Source organism: Camellia sinensis, chromosome 3 (genome assembly GCF_055761805.1).
Source record: "Camellia sinensis isolate YWXY chromosome 3, ASM5576180v1, whole genome shotgun sequence".
NCBI classification, from domain to species: domain Eukaryota; kingdom Viridiplantae; phylum Streptophyta; class Magnoliopsida; order Ericales; family Theaceae; genus Camellia; species Camellia sinensis.
In genome coordinates, this window is record NC_138963.1 from 92,542,797 (window position 1) to 92,559,851 (window position 17,055).

At 35.4% G+C, this 17,055-nt stretch overlaps 1 protein-coding gene and 1 long non-coding RNA gene across 4 annotated transcripts; one reads left to right on the top strand and one right to left on the bottom strand.

The window, feature by feature from the left end:
- Positions 1-5,982: 5,982 nt before the first annotated feature.
- Positions 5,983-11,868, bottom strand: LOC114305015 (uncharacterized). 3 transcript variants are annotated; one of them, XR_014364316.1, is made up of 4 exons: positions 11,643-11,868; positions 10,811-11,004; positions 10,500-10,692; positions 5,983-6,996 (listed from the first exon to the last, which is right to left on the bottom strand). It is a non-coding gene; the product is annotated as an uncharacterized LOC114305015 (long non-coding RNA). The 3 variants fall into 3 exon arrangements; XR_014364317.1 differs by lacking the exon at positions 11,643-11,868 and having other exon boundaries at positions 10,500-10,679; positions 10,811-11,253; XR_014364315.1 differs by lacking the exon at positions 11,643-11,868 and having other exon boundaries at positions 10,811-11,253.
- Positions 11,869-15,713: 3,845 nt separating this feature from the next.
- On the top strand, positions 15,714-17,042 carry LOC145821687 (uncharacterized). The gene is made up of 2 exons (XM_082918238.1): positions 15,714-16,102; positions 16,430-17,042. The coding sequence occupies exons 1-2, from the start codon at positions 15,714-15,716 to the stop codon at positions 17,040-17,042; spliced, it is 1,002 nt and encodes a 333-aa protein (XP_082774364.1).
- The last annotated feature ends 13 nt before the right edge of the window (positions 17,043-17,055 follow it).

A 17,055-nucleotide genomic window follows, 5' to 3' on the forward strand; every position in this document is an offset into this window, starting at 1 on the left:
TATCTTCATATGTTTTCAATAAATCTTAATATATAGTTTTAGTGATTATATGTGAAAGCAGACTTTGTGTGGATATTTATCATTTTATCTACTTAACAATTGTCATTTTTTTGGGGTGTGATTATATAGAGAGTGCCTCATTTTAGGAGTTGACCTAGAGAACTCAGGGCCAACCCTGTTTATTACCAGGGCATCTTCAGCCCAGAGTCTTTAGATTCAGTTTGGAACAAGAGAGAGAGATTGCAAATTTTGGTTTGTTTGAAGGGCAATGGACAAATCGAGTGCTTTGGAGTACATCAACCAGATGTTCCCCACAGGTCATCTCTATACCATTTACCCTCTCTATATATTATGTATTTGTATATGCTGAACAGATCCTCACATTTCATGTATTTCGTTGTAAATTGTTTTCCTAGATTAATTTGTCAATCAATGTCGATGATCCTTGCAAGCCCCCTTCCAATTCCACATCTGTTTGGTTTGGTTTTCAAAACCAGTTTTAACTAAAAACTAATTTGGTGTAAAAAATGAAAAAAAGAAAAGAAAAAATACTCATCATTTTCACATGATTTTGTCTTTTTTGAGGGCTGAATTAGTTTTTACAAATATGAAAATATCTTCTTGGAGCTTATTTTTGTCAAATTAATTTTTATTTTAAAAAAAAATTAGAAAACAAAATTTGAAAATGAACTCAAAACTTTTGTATCAGATCAGATTCCAAGTCCTAAGCATATATATATATATATATATATTCATTTTATAATTATTATTTTTTGGCTGGGGAAGGGGAGGGTATAATGAAAGGGCCTCTTGATGAACATGTACAGCTTATGATCACTGGTGCATTAGTGCTTGATTAATAAGATATGAAAGGAAGACTGATGTCCCATAATAGAAATCAATTAATAAGTCCAATTTATTGTCTTGAATACCTATGAACTCAATAATCATAGGCTGTGGGAATTTTGTTAATGGATAAGCTGCATTTAATTTAATTTTACCACCAAAAAACTTGGAATTATATAAATACATATAGAGGAACTCCCCATTCTAGGTTGAGGTAGAGAGAAGATAATAGTCACAACTTCAACTTCTCCAACAGACAGTTCCATCACAAGTGTATTCAAGGTTGAAAATTTTTGAAGCAAAAAATATGTCTGAGTTGTTTCCGGATCAACATGACTAACGGACAAAGCCCTAAAACATTGATTATTTTGATTATCATGAAATTTAATCCTCCATCACATTAATTTTATGCCTATGAGTACCTATATGTTGTATTTCTTATGCAATTTAATTCTCTATCATATTAATCCTATACCTAAAGTTTTGTGCATTTATCTCTCTCAGAAATCAACTTTATCTAGCTATCGTCTAGCGAATCGGAATTCGACTTGTGTCTACAATTAGGTATGCATTTAATTTATCATAGACCTTATGTTTTTTTGTTTTGTTTTCTTTGTTTGCAGAAATTCGTATTGATTTTAGGTTTTTGTTGTTATATACCTTGCACACCATGTGCTTGACAAGTTACTCAAACTTATTCTGTTTATATGCATTGTTGCTTATTCTCTGCGATTATGAGATGTCAATTCATGTTAGCATATGATTTACTGAATGATATATTGTCCAAGACTTTATGTATGCTGTCTAGAGTGTTCTTGGTTAAAGCTTTAATTTTGTTTTTACTTCTTTCTAGCGCTTTGTATGTGCTTCTGGTTTTGTTTCCCTACTAAAATTTAATATTTTGCTCGCACTTTATTGTTCTGTTGCTCTGCTACAATTTCATATCCTGCTCACCATGTGAACAAGATGCCCAAAAAAAGGCTCTAATCAGATTCTACAAAATCAAATATTTCATACACTCTGCGATTTTGATTTCACAATGCTCATTCCCTCTGCGATCACGTTAGCTTTTGACTTACAGATTGCAAATGGTTGGGTTGATTCAATACATGATGTTGGGGTGATTTGATATCGTCAGTGCTTTCCTTTCTAATGACGAGAAAGGTGAAGAAAAGCCGCATGTGAAGACCACAGGTTTACGACATTTACCTTTGTGGTCATTCGAAACTACTTCGTAGTGTTTGAGTTATAATTTATAAATGGATAACAAATTCATAGGATGAACCTGTTAGGTGTTTGTGATGTTTGCTTCTTTGGAATTCAGCCACCCGTGTTCAGTTAACAATCTTAATTTTGATTTTTAATGAATTTCCTCTCTAAATTATTTGTGATAGCAGTTTAGGATAGTTTTTGAACAATTATTTCAAACTGTTAAATAGAAATAGAACTGAAGCAAAGTGTTTCTCACACATTGATATGTATTATGTATGTGATTTATATACACAACACATTACATGATCATAATATGAACAGGTACAAGGAAATGATAAAGCTCTTACAAATGGAAGTTCCAAATGTATTGGGTTGGAGCTATATTGGAATATGTATAAATTTTATCTCAACAAGGACTAAAACCACTGAGGCTCTGTTTGGTTGTGCTCTGAAATCAATTTTCTACCCGTGTGTTGGAGTATGATGTTTGGTTTCGTTTTCAAATCAATTTTCTACACTCTGCAGAGAGAACTCTGATGCACAGGCGCCTTTTTTGTCCACCGGATGACCACCCGGTAGACCACCCGGATGTCCGGCTGGTTCCAGATTTTTTTTTTTTTTTTTTTTTTTTTTTTTTTTTTTTTTTTTTTGCAATTGATTTATATAATCGGGACAAATATTTTCTGAAAATTTTTAAATTTTTTATGTGGTTTAAAATAATTTTGAATTGTATGTTTAGTTATGAGTTGTAAATTTTTGTATCACATATCAAATGTCACATCAATAATTTCCCACTCAAATCAAACCTCTTTTCCAAAACTATTTTCAAAACTCTTTACCAAACAAATTTTCTACACTCAAATCATAATTCCACAACACACAAACTCAAAATACAACTCATACTCTCAAATCACATTTACAAAACTCTACCAAACACTACTTAAATTTTCCAAAGTCGGCATTGGGCTAAGCATTTTATTGTTGCTGAGCAATAAGTTGTCCTCATAGTCTGATGTATGTGATTCTTTTAAGCGTTTTTTTTTTTTTTTTCAAACAAGGATTTTAGATATTATTACTGATAAAATAATTATGCTCAAGCCAAGCCACTGAGTCTACATGGCAAACAAATTTATTCAGTGTTTGGTTCATTCCAGTGTAATGTAATAATTATTTTATTAAAATATTCATTCATTGTTTGATTAGACTAAAAAAAAATGACCAATGCATTACAAATACAATCATCTTTTACCATTTTAAGGTAATGATTATTCTATAAGAAAGTATAAAGAATTAGGGGGTGTTTGGCAAGTTGAATTTTAGCCTTTTTTTAGTTAAAATTCACAAAAAGATAAAATAGACTAAAATGACTAATAAGATAAATGTCACATCAAATTCATAATCATTTCACTTCTTCTTTTAGGAACATCATATCCAATTACAAAAAAATTCAATTATCTTCTTAAATATAAAATTTTAATCTACTAAAATAGCCTAGTAAAATGATAACTTTTCAAACATCTACTTAACATTTTATTCTATTTTATCTCATAAACCAAGAAGAGCATTAGAATATTCTGAAATGTTTTTGACTTGCCACAAAGAAAGAGATCTTTTGCGTATATTCTTTCTGTCTACAACATTACCAAGGCAACTAGAGAGTAAAATCAATGGGGTATTGTATTGAATTCAATAAATCAATAGTTGCTTGGATATTCAAAGTGACTGATAAGGATATTATGTTTATATTTTTCTCTGTACATAATCTTACATATATATTTCAACCCCACGTGTTTGGTTACTAATACTTTGGGATTACTAACTAATTACTGTGATTGTAAATGTGTGCAAAATATATTAAATATGTTATAAAATGATCATGCATGTTTAGGTTCGAAATGTTTATGTGCAGAAGAACCATGCAGAAGAACCAACCACAGAATGCATAAATGTGAGACATATTCCCTAAACCCTCAACATATTTGCAATTACAGATGTGAACATTTTGCCTCAAATCTGTGTATTCTGTATCTAATTTCATCTGTCCGATAACAAGTTACAAACTTCTCGTGTTTGGACAAGGCACTCCTACAATATAGAGAAAGATATAAATTGAAAATGAAGAAAATTAATTAAAATTTTAATGAAATAAAAGTAATGTCTTGATGTCCATTGATGAATTGAGAAAGATAAGAAGATTAGGGATTCCATTCAATAGAGAAAAAAGCTATCAATGGCTTATTAGTTGACTGAATGAGTGATAGCTGTTTAAGAAAGAGACAACATCACTCTCAACGACTACGTTATAAATCAAAACTGCTCGTCTAATTTGGAAACCCCTAAAGAAAAAGGCATAACAAAAATGAATGGAAGCTTTCAAAACAGTGACCCAAAGACAAGACATCCCATTAACTATTCTAGTAAAATAAGAAGGGGTATTCTGAGAACCCGAGATACTATTATGAAAGGCTGTAAATGGAGCATTGGTGATGGGTCTAAGGCCTCTATCTGGTTTGATTGGTGGTGTGGTGAAAGTCCTTTGGCTTCTCTTTTTCCTTATTCTCACCTCATCAATTTTGATAAGGTGGAGACTATCTTGGACGAGGAAGGAAGGTGGGCTATTGATAAAATCTCCATCACTTTGCCTAGGGAGGCTCTGGACCTTATTTTAAAGGTTCAACTCCCTAGATTTGTTACCTTTCCTGATTTACCACATTTGAAAGGCTCTAGTAGTGGTACTTTTACTTCTGCTTCAGTTTATGACTTGGTGAATGCTCAAGAGGCTGATTCTGTTAATTGGCTTTGGCTTTGGAAATTGAAGCTTCCTCAAAAACTCAAGGGATTTATTTGGTTAGCTTTGCATCGAAGGTTGCTGACTAATAAATTAAGAGTCACGAGGGGGCTGTCAAACTCTGCTATGTGTGTGAGCTGTGGTGACAAAATTGAGGATGTTGATCATATTTTCAGAAATTGTCAAAGCCCGTACTATTTGGTTTAATTTAAACTGTGCAACTTGGTTGTTTAACTGCAGACATCTTACTTTCAATGCTTGGCTAGAGTCTATTTTAAGTACTCTTTTGTTATTGGCCCTACCATTTTTGTTGCCACTTCATCGCAAATTTGGAAAAACCGTAATCAGTTTATTTTTGAAAACATTAACACTTCTTGGCAACACAGCATCTTCACTATTCAGAGATATGCTTCTGATGTTAAAGATGCTTCTGATATTAAAGATGCTTTTAAACACTCTTTTGCTCTTCCTTTGTCTGACAGGCTGGTTGTGTGGACTCTTCCTGTTTCAAGAACTTTGAAGATGAATACGGATTCCAAAGGTGACCCAGGAGATGGTGGCTTTGGAGGTCTGGTCCGCGATGAGAAGGAAATTTGGATTTGTGGCTTCTACGGGAAGCTTACTAACTGTTCAAGCATTGAGGCAGAAATTTGGGCCCTTTATCGCAGCTTGACAATTGCTTTTGAAAAGGGCTACAAGGATCTGATCATAGAGACTGACACTATGGAAGCCCTTGACATGCTGAAGGAGCAAGTGGAGGTTATTTCTTCTCTGCGCAGCTTGGTGGGGGATTCAAAGTTTCTCATCCGAAGATGTGGCTACACTCTTCAACACGTCTTGAGGGAGGGAAATATGAGTGCCGATGGTCTGGCCAAGACGGGTGTAGATCAAGATGAACATCTTGTTGTCATGGAAGACCCCCTAGACAGGATCCGCAGTCAAGTTGTAACGGACATGATTGGGCAAAACTACCTTAGGCAGGGCACTCCTGGTCCCTAATCTGTTTGTTTTGTTTTTTCTCTTTTGTTTGTTGTCTTTTTCACTTTCCGATGTACCAAAATAGAAAAAAGAAAAAAAAAAGAATGGAAAACAAAATTCAGTAAGTTCCCACATTCAAATAATCAACTTTTCTGATATCTAGTAAACAAATAAATAATTTACATATATCAAAATGATAACAAATCATAAAGTACAATATTTACAATGAATTTTATCAAACAGTCAAAAACAATAAATCCATATAATTTACATCCTCTGATTTGTAAACCATTATGCTCATCTTTGCTTCAACCTATGCTAAATCAAAAGCAGACTCTCCAATGGAAAGTAGCCAGACACAACCTCACAATCTTTTTTTTTTTTCATTGGATACCTTAATCCCAATTTGAGAATCCATCATCCAAATTTTCAGTGATGAAGCCCATTGTGTTTTTCACACTAGATGCTCTCATCCATTATGGCAAAACTCTCTTACTTTTTCATCTATATATTCCTTTCGAAATGAATGAAGACATCAATCCAAAAAAGTCACTTGGGGTTGATGTCTTCATGCCTTTCAAAAAGAAGAGAAATGAAAAATTCAAGATTTTGTCATAAAGCATTTAATGAGAAAAACACTAGAATTCAACACTACAAACTTAGATGACCGATTCTCAAAATAGGGTTAAGGTATCAAATGAAAAAGAAGCTTGGAGCTTTTGTCCATGGCAAAAGGTAGTTTGTATTTTAAACCACAATGAGTCCAAGAATCCATTTTGAGAAATCGAGAATATCAAAACCAAATAGTAGATCTTTCCAAGGCAACTCTGAACTATAGACTTGTGGTTTGTTGGTATAGCCAAGAAAACAACTGGATTAGAATGGGCTTACTGATAAGGGTAACAGCAAAACTATCATCATCTGCAGCCCAATGCGATCAAGGTAAAATAGAGGGCTTGATGAAACAGAACAAAGCAGCTCCAAATGGAGAGAGAGGCCCATTTCAAACCAACTGCTAAAATTGGCACTCTATCAGACATATTTCTAACTCAAATTGAGAAGACTGCTTTATGTCCATCTAGGCTATCTTCTAGTTGGATCTTGAGAAATTGCAATGAAAACCATTGTCTAACTGATAAATGGTGCCAATAATTTGAACCTGCACCTTCAATCTGCAAAACACAAAAGAACTCAAGGATAATCCTGTTATCAATAAATCAATCAAATCATGCGGAACTTTTGAACCCACAAGCTAAGAAAAAATAAAATTTTATCAAGATGAAATGTTGCATGATAAAATAAGATTCAAATAGTGTACCCCAAGTAGTCATCCAAGTTTTACTAAAAATTTGTGCTACAACAAATATTTTTTAATAATAAATAATAAAAATAAAGCACTAAATATTCATAGGCAAATTCTGCCAAGGATGGGAATAGAACACACAAGCCAAGTTTGTCACTAGTTCCTAACTACTACTGCATATTTTTATGAAGAAAACCACTTCAGTAAACAAATTCCCTTTTTTATTTTTTTTAATAAGTTTGGCAAAGAACTAGTGAAAAGATAAGACAAATCACCTATTAGTATAATGGCAGATATCAGAGGCCACGTAATACAAATAGAAAATATAAAGAGAAAAATCATTTGATGATATAGACAAAGGAAGAAGAATTTGTTAATATAGTAGTTATTCTGCTACATCCATTCAGTAATATATATATATATATATACTAGTGCATAACACTCCCATATAACCTTTTTTTTTTTTTTTTTATCAAACCCACATAACCACTTAAATAGTGGATTTTGTTCCTTAAAAAAAAAATAAATAAAATAAAATAAAAACTACTATCACTCAAATGATTTGTGGAGCTTTAGACTTGGACGCCATGTATATACATCAATTTAATGTTACATTACCTCATCAATTTAATAGCATACATTCAAACCTAGGTTAAGTAAATCCATTTTTAATCCAACTTACCAAAATCAGCTGTCAAGAAAAATCATTGCTTCCATATAATGCCAATGTTGTTAAAATTGGGATCCTACATAGGATCTGTGAGAGGGTTTCGTGGATCAGATCGAGGATCGTAAGATTTTACTTTCTAGGTAAAAATACAAATTAGAATGATACATACTAAAATTAAGGTGAAAAATCATAAATCCAGCGATCCTACTTATGATCCTACTGTAACACCGATCCTACAACGATGTGTATCGTTTTGACAATATAGGATTGTAGGACTACGATCCGAATCGTGATTTTGATAACCATGTATAATGCCCCAATGTGGTTGAATAAATTGCATGAATGAAAACGTACTTCAAAGAGAGTAATTGTAGGGATGATTATTGTAAAAGTCATCAATTAAAAACAACTATAAAATTGAGATTATTGCTCTAAAAACTGGCCAAAATAAAAGTATTTGAAAGTCGTTCAATAGTCGTTGACAATTGCTAGTATCGATACCTGGAAAATATATATATATATATATCTAAAATCAAATGGATTAAAGAAGAAAATCTAATTCAGAGAAAATGCCTAATGATATCTCCAAATAATGTCACAATAAACTTTTTAATTGCTCAAAAGTACCTATGATGTATCTTCTTAATTTAGGCTAGGTTTGGCATCCCCTAAAAAAGTCAAAAAGTCACTATTCTATTAAGTCACATCATCTTATTTAAGTCACATCACCTCTCTACCACATCACTTCAAACCCAACCCATATTTCATAAAAAGTCAAAAAGTACACTTATTTAGATCATCCCAAACAACCCCTTATTAGACATTACCACCACGCAAATAGTCTGACCCGCCTATTCTTCACATGTTTTCCTCATCTAGTTTTACTACCTCCACTAAAGTACTCAACAAAAATAAGCACACATGTTTTCCCTAGCTAACTTAACCATATTTTTAAAATATGTGCTCAAAGTAAGAACAACGAGACAACAAAAAAACAACACCATGAAAAACGATACCATGATTTTGTTGTCCTTATATTCCAAGAGGATTCCAAAAATAAAATAAAATAAGGAGAGGAATACAAAGGGGGGAAAACATATGTAACTCATATTTTCTTTGCAAATAAAATGTAATTTTATAAATCTTCGAGATATATATACGAGTAAAAAATTCAAATAAAGAGGCATATATTGTCTTAAGCAAGGCATCTTTTGGTTTGTCTGTCTTCCTTTTTTTTTTCTTCATAATCCTCATTATGCACATTTTCTATTTGGTTTAAATCTTCAACACATTTATTATTTGATGTGGAATGGAAGTCATTCCAACAATCACCAAAACATGTAATAGCCAAACCAGTACTTTTTAGGGGGAAAAAGTAAGCTAATTGTATACAATCCAAAGCCATACCAAACAGAAAATTAAGAAACCAAAATATCATGCATGAGTCATTCAAATGAGCTATTATAGTAGGTTCTTATAGGCCATAACAACCCAAATTAAGAGAGAAACGCCTAGATAAGGAGAAAACTAATCTAATGGAAGAAGTATATCAGAACAAAAAAGTTTGCTTCCATCATGGGCTATATTTTATTCATTGCTCATCAATCCCATTTTGGTTCCATCTTTAATGATAAATCTAATTCAAAAAAAGAAAAATGACCAATGTTCAGTATTTCCAAATCGCATCACATAATAGCCAATAAACTTTCTAGTTGCTAAAAAGTATCTTAGTTCTTGATTTATCATGCCCCACCACTCACCACCATGCACATAAAGTCAAATGGATTAAAGAAGAAAATATAATTCAAAGAAAAAATGACTAATGTTCAGTATTTTCAAATCACATCATATGGTAGACGATAAACTTTCTAACAGCTAAAGGGGATCTTAGTTCTTGATTTGTCAGACACCACCACTGACCACCATGCACATAGCCCAGTTCCCCTATTCTTCACATGTTTTCATCATCTAGTTTTGCTAACTCCTCTAAAGTATTTAACATAAAATGAGCACAAAAGCACTACACTATAAAAAATAAATAAATAAATAAAAAAGCTCCTAAGTAAAAAATAAGCTCTACACTGAACCATATTTTAAAAAATAAGATCCTAAGTAAAAGAACAATGGGACAACAAAAGCACTATACTATGATTCTGTCATCCGCAAATTCCAATGAGGATTAAAAAAATGAGACAACAACAGAAAAGAAAGAAGCATCTGTAACTTATAGTTTTCCGTAAATAAGGAGACAATTAGACATAAATTTTGGTTTTGACAATATATGATTCCAACACTTAGCAAAAGGTTGTTCCCAAAGTAACTCAAATTTTGACAATATAGTTTCTCTTCTTTCTTTCTTTTTTTTTTTTTTTTTTCCGTTATGCACATTATGGAAAGAATACATCACTGATAAATGTCACACTATATGATGAATTTTCAAAAACCAGTGTGATAAATTTTCAAGAGGAAGTCAAATACTACATTTAAAATTCAACAATTGAAACAAATGAAATAAAATTAGACATTCAACAATCGAAGTTTTCAAAAGGATGGAATAAACAAAGTTTTGAAGCCACCTAATAATAGGGGCCAAAAAAGGAACAACTTAATCTATAAATAATAAGTTTTTATAAATCCTAAAACAATTTTTTATTTTGTTGCAAAATGAATTGAAGCATATATAATGAAGACCGAAAATATACCTGACACAATAGAAAAAGAAATGGACCTCAAAGATTGCTTTGACCTTCTTTCATTTCACTTTTGATATTGTTTTCTTGTCACTTGATTTGGGCTCACATCAAATTTCAGTGGCTTTATCTTCAATATCAAATGCACCCCAATAGTTCTAACCAGCCTTTCACAATTATTTTCTGTTGTAACTGAAGTTTAGAGCTAGGGAATTAAAATAAAAGAAAATAGAGACAGGGAGAGATAGAAAGAGTAGTCAATGGCCTGAAAGGCGCATATATTGTAGAATGAAAAGGAGAAAAAATTTAAAAGGAAAACTCACATTAGGAATTTTAGGATGGTTCTTCTATGAGGATTAAAGGCAGGACACTATTCTTTCCCTTTTCTACATGGAGGCTGAATGGAGCTTTTCCTTCAATCTGAAAGGATATTGGATCTAAAAGGGTCTGACCGACATAAGTTCCATTGAGGCTTCAATGGCTTTTAAGGATTTAAACTCACAAAACCAAACCATACCTGAAAAAAATATATATGTATATATATATTTAAGACCACAAAACAAAACAGATTTTAAAACAACACAATAAAGAATTCATTCCAAAATAACTCAAGATAACGGCTGAAAAGAATCCATTCCAAAACAATGAATTTTCTGAACTCATTTTTTTTTTCCAACTCAATGCTCTGAATTTATTTTTTTTTCCTTTTTTGTATTTCCATTTAGCTCCACCTTCACCTTCACCTTCACCTCCACGTCCACCTCCACCTCCACATCTCGTACAATTCTATTTTTTTCTCTGAATTTTTTTTACCTTCAGACTCTCCCCTTCCCCAATTGCACAACCACCACTCTCTCTATCTTCCCCTTGCCTCCCCTACCATACACACCTTCTCTCGTTTTCCCTTATATCTCTCACCAACGACATAACAATGCCACAAAAATAGAAGCTGAACAAAATCAAAGCACACTAACTAAAGTACTACAAAAAGCACACCAACTAATAAAATAACCCAAAATATCAAAATCAACCACCAACAAAACCAATTAACTGAACCCAAAATATCAAAATCAACCACCAACAAAACCAATTAACTGAACTCTTCTTGCTGATAAAACAATCAAAAGAATAAAAAAAATATGCATGAATACTTACTTTGAAACAACGAAGCATACGATTCTCTGGACAACAAACAAATAAATATAAAAAATAAAAAATAAATCAACAAACAGATAAATATACCCCAAAAAAATTAACATAAGCAAATAAATATAATTTCCTTCATCGCCTTGCTGATCTAGGATCGTTGTTGGAGACATCAATAGAATTCACTACCACCACTGCCTTGTTGAAAAAAGAGAAAAAGAAAGAAGAATTGAATAAATAATTAGACAAAAAAAAGGTCTAAAAAAAAAATTTAAAGAAAAGAAAACAGCAAGAACACTCTAGAAAGCTCAACTGATAATTGAATTATGTAAGAAATAGATGTATTATTGATTGATATAATGTTATATATATTACAATGATTCATGATTCCTATATATAGAAGAGGGTGAGTGTGTAGTAGGTAAGGAGTAGGTGAAGTGGAGGTGGTAGTGGTGTAGTGGGTTAGGTTTAGTGGAGTAGGTGAGGTGGTAGTGGTGTAGTGGGTTAGGTTTAGTGGAGTAGGTTTAAGTGGGTGAAGTAGGTGATAGGTTTTAACAGCCCCCCGCAAACTCAAGGGGGATAGGAACTAACCAACTTGAGTTTGGAGAGAGTTACAAAACAAGAAAATACATAAAAATAAAAGAGGATAGGTGACACTGTATGGTCGTGTCAGACCATTGGTGAAGACACTGGATGGTGGTGTCATAACGTTGTAGAGGACACGGTATGGGGGTGTCATAACGTTGTAGAGGACACTGTATGGGGGTGTCATAACGTTGTAGAGGACACTGTATGGTGGTGTCAGACCGATGTAGAAGACAGTTTATGGGGTCATGTCGGACCGTTGTAGCAGACAATATTGTGACAGTTGTTGTGACAGTTTACAGAGTCTTGCTGGACCCTTGTAGAAACTAACCGGAATCAATGTCGGGACAGTTTACAGAGTCTTGTCGGACCCATAAAGGAACTAACCGAAATTAATGTCGGGACAGTTTACAGAGTCTTGTCGGACCCATAAAGGAGCTAATCGGAAGTAATGTCGGGACAGTTTACAGAGTCTTGTCGGACCCATAAAAAATACACTGTATGATGGTGTATATAGGCTGCCCAAATATATATATATATGGATATATATAGTGAGCCTTCAAAAGTCGCGCCCTCAAAAGGCGCGCCCACTTCATCAAAAGGCGTGCCCGACAGAAAACGTCGAGCCATCAAAAGGTGAGCCGGAGACGCGGTGAGGCACGTGAACGACAGAGTGGCGTGTCGGCCGCGTCGTCAGTGTCGATATAAACCAATGCGGAGGCGGTGGAAACCAAACCAGACTGAAACCTCTGAACTTGTCATTCTGAAACAATCTGTAAATACTCTGTATCCAACCCTTCTCGGAAACACTCAGCAACCCAAAAAACATGGCCTCTTCTTCCCGTTCAGCTACCCAGAATATGGCCTCATCTTCCCGTGGTCTGCTAACTCTCTTTCCCGACCTCAACGAGTCAACAAGAGAGATAACTGGTGCGGTGGCACTGGAACCTCAACCAAGCGCCCCGGAGTTTGCTCCGTTGAACTTTCCTATGCGGTCTGTGGAGCAAAGAATGGCAGTGCAGTCGGATGTGGAGGCCAATCAGTATACATTGAAGTCATGTGTGGAAACCATGACTGCGGTTACAAATTTGTCGAACCGGCTGCAGAGTAGGACAAATGAGGTGCAGCAGTTAAACGCTCAACTGGCTCTGCTCCAGCGCATGTATAAGGATGCGCGAGCAGAGATAAGTGTGCTAAAGGCGGAAAATAAGGAGCTGAAGCGGAAGGCCACCGTTATGTTCCGATTTGGAGGGCCGCCATATGCTGCAGTGGAGGAGCAGGGAGTAGTGATCGTGCCCAGTGGAGTGGGAAACACGGAGGCAACACCGTCAAGGGCCGCCCAGGACGGAGGCAAGAAGAAGAGACCGGCGGCAGAGTAGAGAAGAAAAAAATCCTTTGTTGGTGTGATGGTGTTGGTTTTTTTTTTTTTTTTTTTTTTTGGTGTAGAAATGTGATCGGGGTTGATCCCTGTCATGAATAAAACGAGTTTGTTTTTTTTTTTTTTTTTTTTTTTTTGGTGTAAAATTGTGATCGGGGTTGATCCCCGGCATGAAGAAATGACAAGTTGGTGGAATATTTGTGGTGGTATTTTGTGTTGGTGTTTTGTTTAATAATAAAAATAAAATAAAATAAAATAAAAAATAGATAAAAAAATATATTTTTGGATGGGTTATTTAAGAAAGATCGGTGTGAGGTGGATGACAAAGGGAACATGGATGTTTCAAAAGAAAGTGGGGGGTAGTGCCCCTGCAAAAAAATAAATTATTGTAGAGTGGGTATTTAAAAGAGATTAAAAGTGATTTGGAGAAAATAAATAAAAAATAATTGATTTTGAAATCAAACGGAGGAGAGAGAAATGACAAGCCCATGTGATAAAGTGGAGAGAGAGGGTCTTGAGTTTGGAAAGAAAGAGATAAAAAGTGGAACATCTCTGCTGTGCTACCCCATCATCAGTCTCACACAACAAAGGAGGAGAGAGAAAGAGCCCCTGAGAGAGAGAGAGCATCAGTGGTGGTCCTGGAAGCTGTGATCCCATTGCATTATCAGCTAGACCTGGAATCCAAGCAGGCGCTCTTTCGGGTTGCATGGAGCTTCCTACTTGACTGTTGAATTCTGTACCGAAATGTGAACCTCCTACCTGATACACTGATTGAGGTGGTGGCTGACTTGGAAGTGGGGGCTGTCCCTGCGGAAATGAAGGCCCCATGCTAGGTGGAGGTTTGTTACCTAAATGAAACATGGGCTGTGAATGATGCAGCTGAGGTGGACCAGAGTGCTGGAAACCAGGGTTCTGCCCAATCTGTGAATGAATCTGGTGAGAGAAAGCCGGCATTGAAGGTGGTCTCGGTTGTGGTGGCAGTGGGGGTTGCAGCGGCAGATGCATAATGCCACTTGTCTGTATTGGTTGCTGCAACTGGGTGGAGCCAGTGGGCAGAGAGGATTGAAGTGGAGTGACATCGGTGGTGCTTGGGCATTAACATGTCCCTTCGGCTGCTGTACTGACTGTAAGGCATGTGATGGCAAGGACTGGGATTGGCATCACAGGTGGGTTTTGATGTTGCTTTCTTACAGGAATTGGAATCTGAGGCGACAGTTGACGACAGTACCTGGTTTTATCCACCCATCTATCCAAGTAATCTCTGTGAAACACATGACGACAGTTGCACAAATCTTTGTTGATTTTATCAGCGGAATAGGTTGAGGTCCGGCGGACAGCTTAGGTGAGGTTGCCGCCCGCCGGTGAAGCGAAAAAATATTAGGTTCTAAACCTGCTCTGATACCATGTAAGAAATAGATGTATTATTGATTGATATAATGTTATATATATTACAATGATTCATGATTCCTATATATAGAAGAGGGTGAGTGTGTAGTAGGTAAGGAATAGGTGAAGTGGAGGTGGTAGTGGTGTAGTGGGTTAGGTTTAGTGGAGTAGGTGAGGTGGTAGTGGTATGTTTTCTATATAACATATAATAATTTGTTTACTATAATAAACTCGAGCACATGCCGACATATTCCCTAAGCCCTCAACATATTTGCAATTACAGATGTGAAAATTTTGCCTCAAATCTGTGTATTCTGTATCTAATTTCATCTGTCCGATAACAAGTTACAAACTTCTCGTGTTTGGACAAGGCACTCCTACAATATAGAGAAATATATAAATTGAAAATGAAGAAAATTAATTAAAATTTTAATGAAATAAAAGTAATGTCTTGATGTCCATTGATGAATTGAGAAAGATAAGAAGATTAGGGATTCCATTCAATAGAGAAAAAGGCTATCAATGGCTTATTAGTTGACTGAATGAGTGATAGCTGTTTAAGAAAGAGACAACATCACTCTCAACGACAACCCCTAAAGAAAAAGGCATAACAAAAATGAATGGAAGCTTTCAAAACAGTGACCCAAAGACAAGACATCCCATTAACTATTCTAGTAAAATAAGGGCTTCCCACACTTGGGAGGGGTATTCTGAGAACCCGAGATACTATTATGAAAGGCTGTAAATGGAGCATTGGTGATGGGTCTAAGGCCTCTATCTGGTTGGATTGGTGGTGTGGTGAAAGTCCTTTGGCTTCTCTTTTTCCTTATTCTCACCTCATCAATTTTGATAAGGTGGAGACTATCTTGGATGAGGAAGGAAGGTGGGATATTGATAAAATCTCCATCACTTTGCCTAGGGAGGCTCTGGACCTTATTTTAAAGGTTCAACTCCCTAGATTTGTTACCTTTCCTGATTTACCACATTTGAAAGGCTCTAGTAGTGGTACTTTTACTTCTGCTTCAGTTTATGACTTGGTGAATGCTCAAGAGGCTGATTCTGTTAATTGGCTTTGGCTTTGGAAATTGAAGCTTCCTCAAAAACTCAAGGGATTTATTTGGTTAGCTTTGCATCGAAGGTTGCTGACTAATAAATTAAGAGTCACGAGGGGGCTGTCAAACTCTGCTATGTGTGTGAGCTGTGGTGACAAAATTGAGGATGTTGATCATATTTTCAGAAATTGTCAAAGCCCGTACTATTTGGTTTAATTTAAACTGTGCAACTTGGTTGTTTAACTGCAGACATCTTACTTTCAATGCTTGGCTAGAGTCTATTTTAAGTACTCTTTTGTTATTGGCCCTACCATTTTTGTTGCCACTTCATCGCAAATTTGGAAAAACCGTAATCAGTTTATTTTTGAAAACATTAACACTTCTTGGCAACACAGCATCTTCACTATTCAGAGATATGCTTCTGATGTTAAAGATGCTTCTGATATTAAAGATGCTTTTAAACACTCTTTTGCTCTTCCTTTGTCTGACAGGCTGGTTGTGTGGACTCTTCCTGTTTCAAGAACTTTGAAGATGAATACGGATTCCAAAGGTGACCCAGGAGATGGTGGCTTTGGAGGTCTGGTCCGCGATGAGAAGGAAATTTGGATTTGTGGCTTCTACGGGAAGCTTACTAACTGTTCAAGCATTGAGGCAGAAATTTGGGCCCTTTATCGCAGCTTGACAATTGCTTTTGAAAAGGGCTACAAGGATCTGATCATAGAGACTGACACTATGGAAGCCCTTGACATGCTGAAGGAGCAAGTGGAGGTTATTTCTTCTCTGCGCAGCTTGGTGGGGGATTCAAAGTTTCTCATCCGAAGATGTGGCTACACTCTTCAACACGTCTTGAGGGAGGGAAATATGAGTGCCGATGGTCTGGCCAAGACGGGTGTAGATCAAGATGAACATCTTGTTGTCATGGAAGACCCCCTAGACAGGATCCGCAGTCAAGTTGTAACGGACATGATTGGGCAAAACTACCTTAGGCAGGGCACTCCTGGTCCCTAATCTGTTTGTTTTG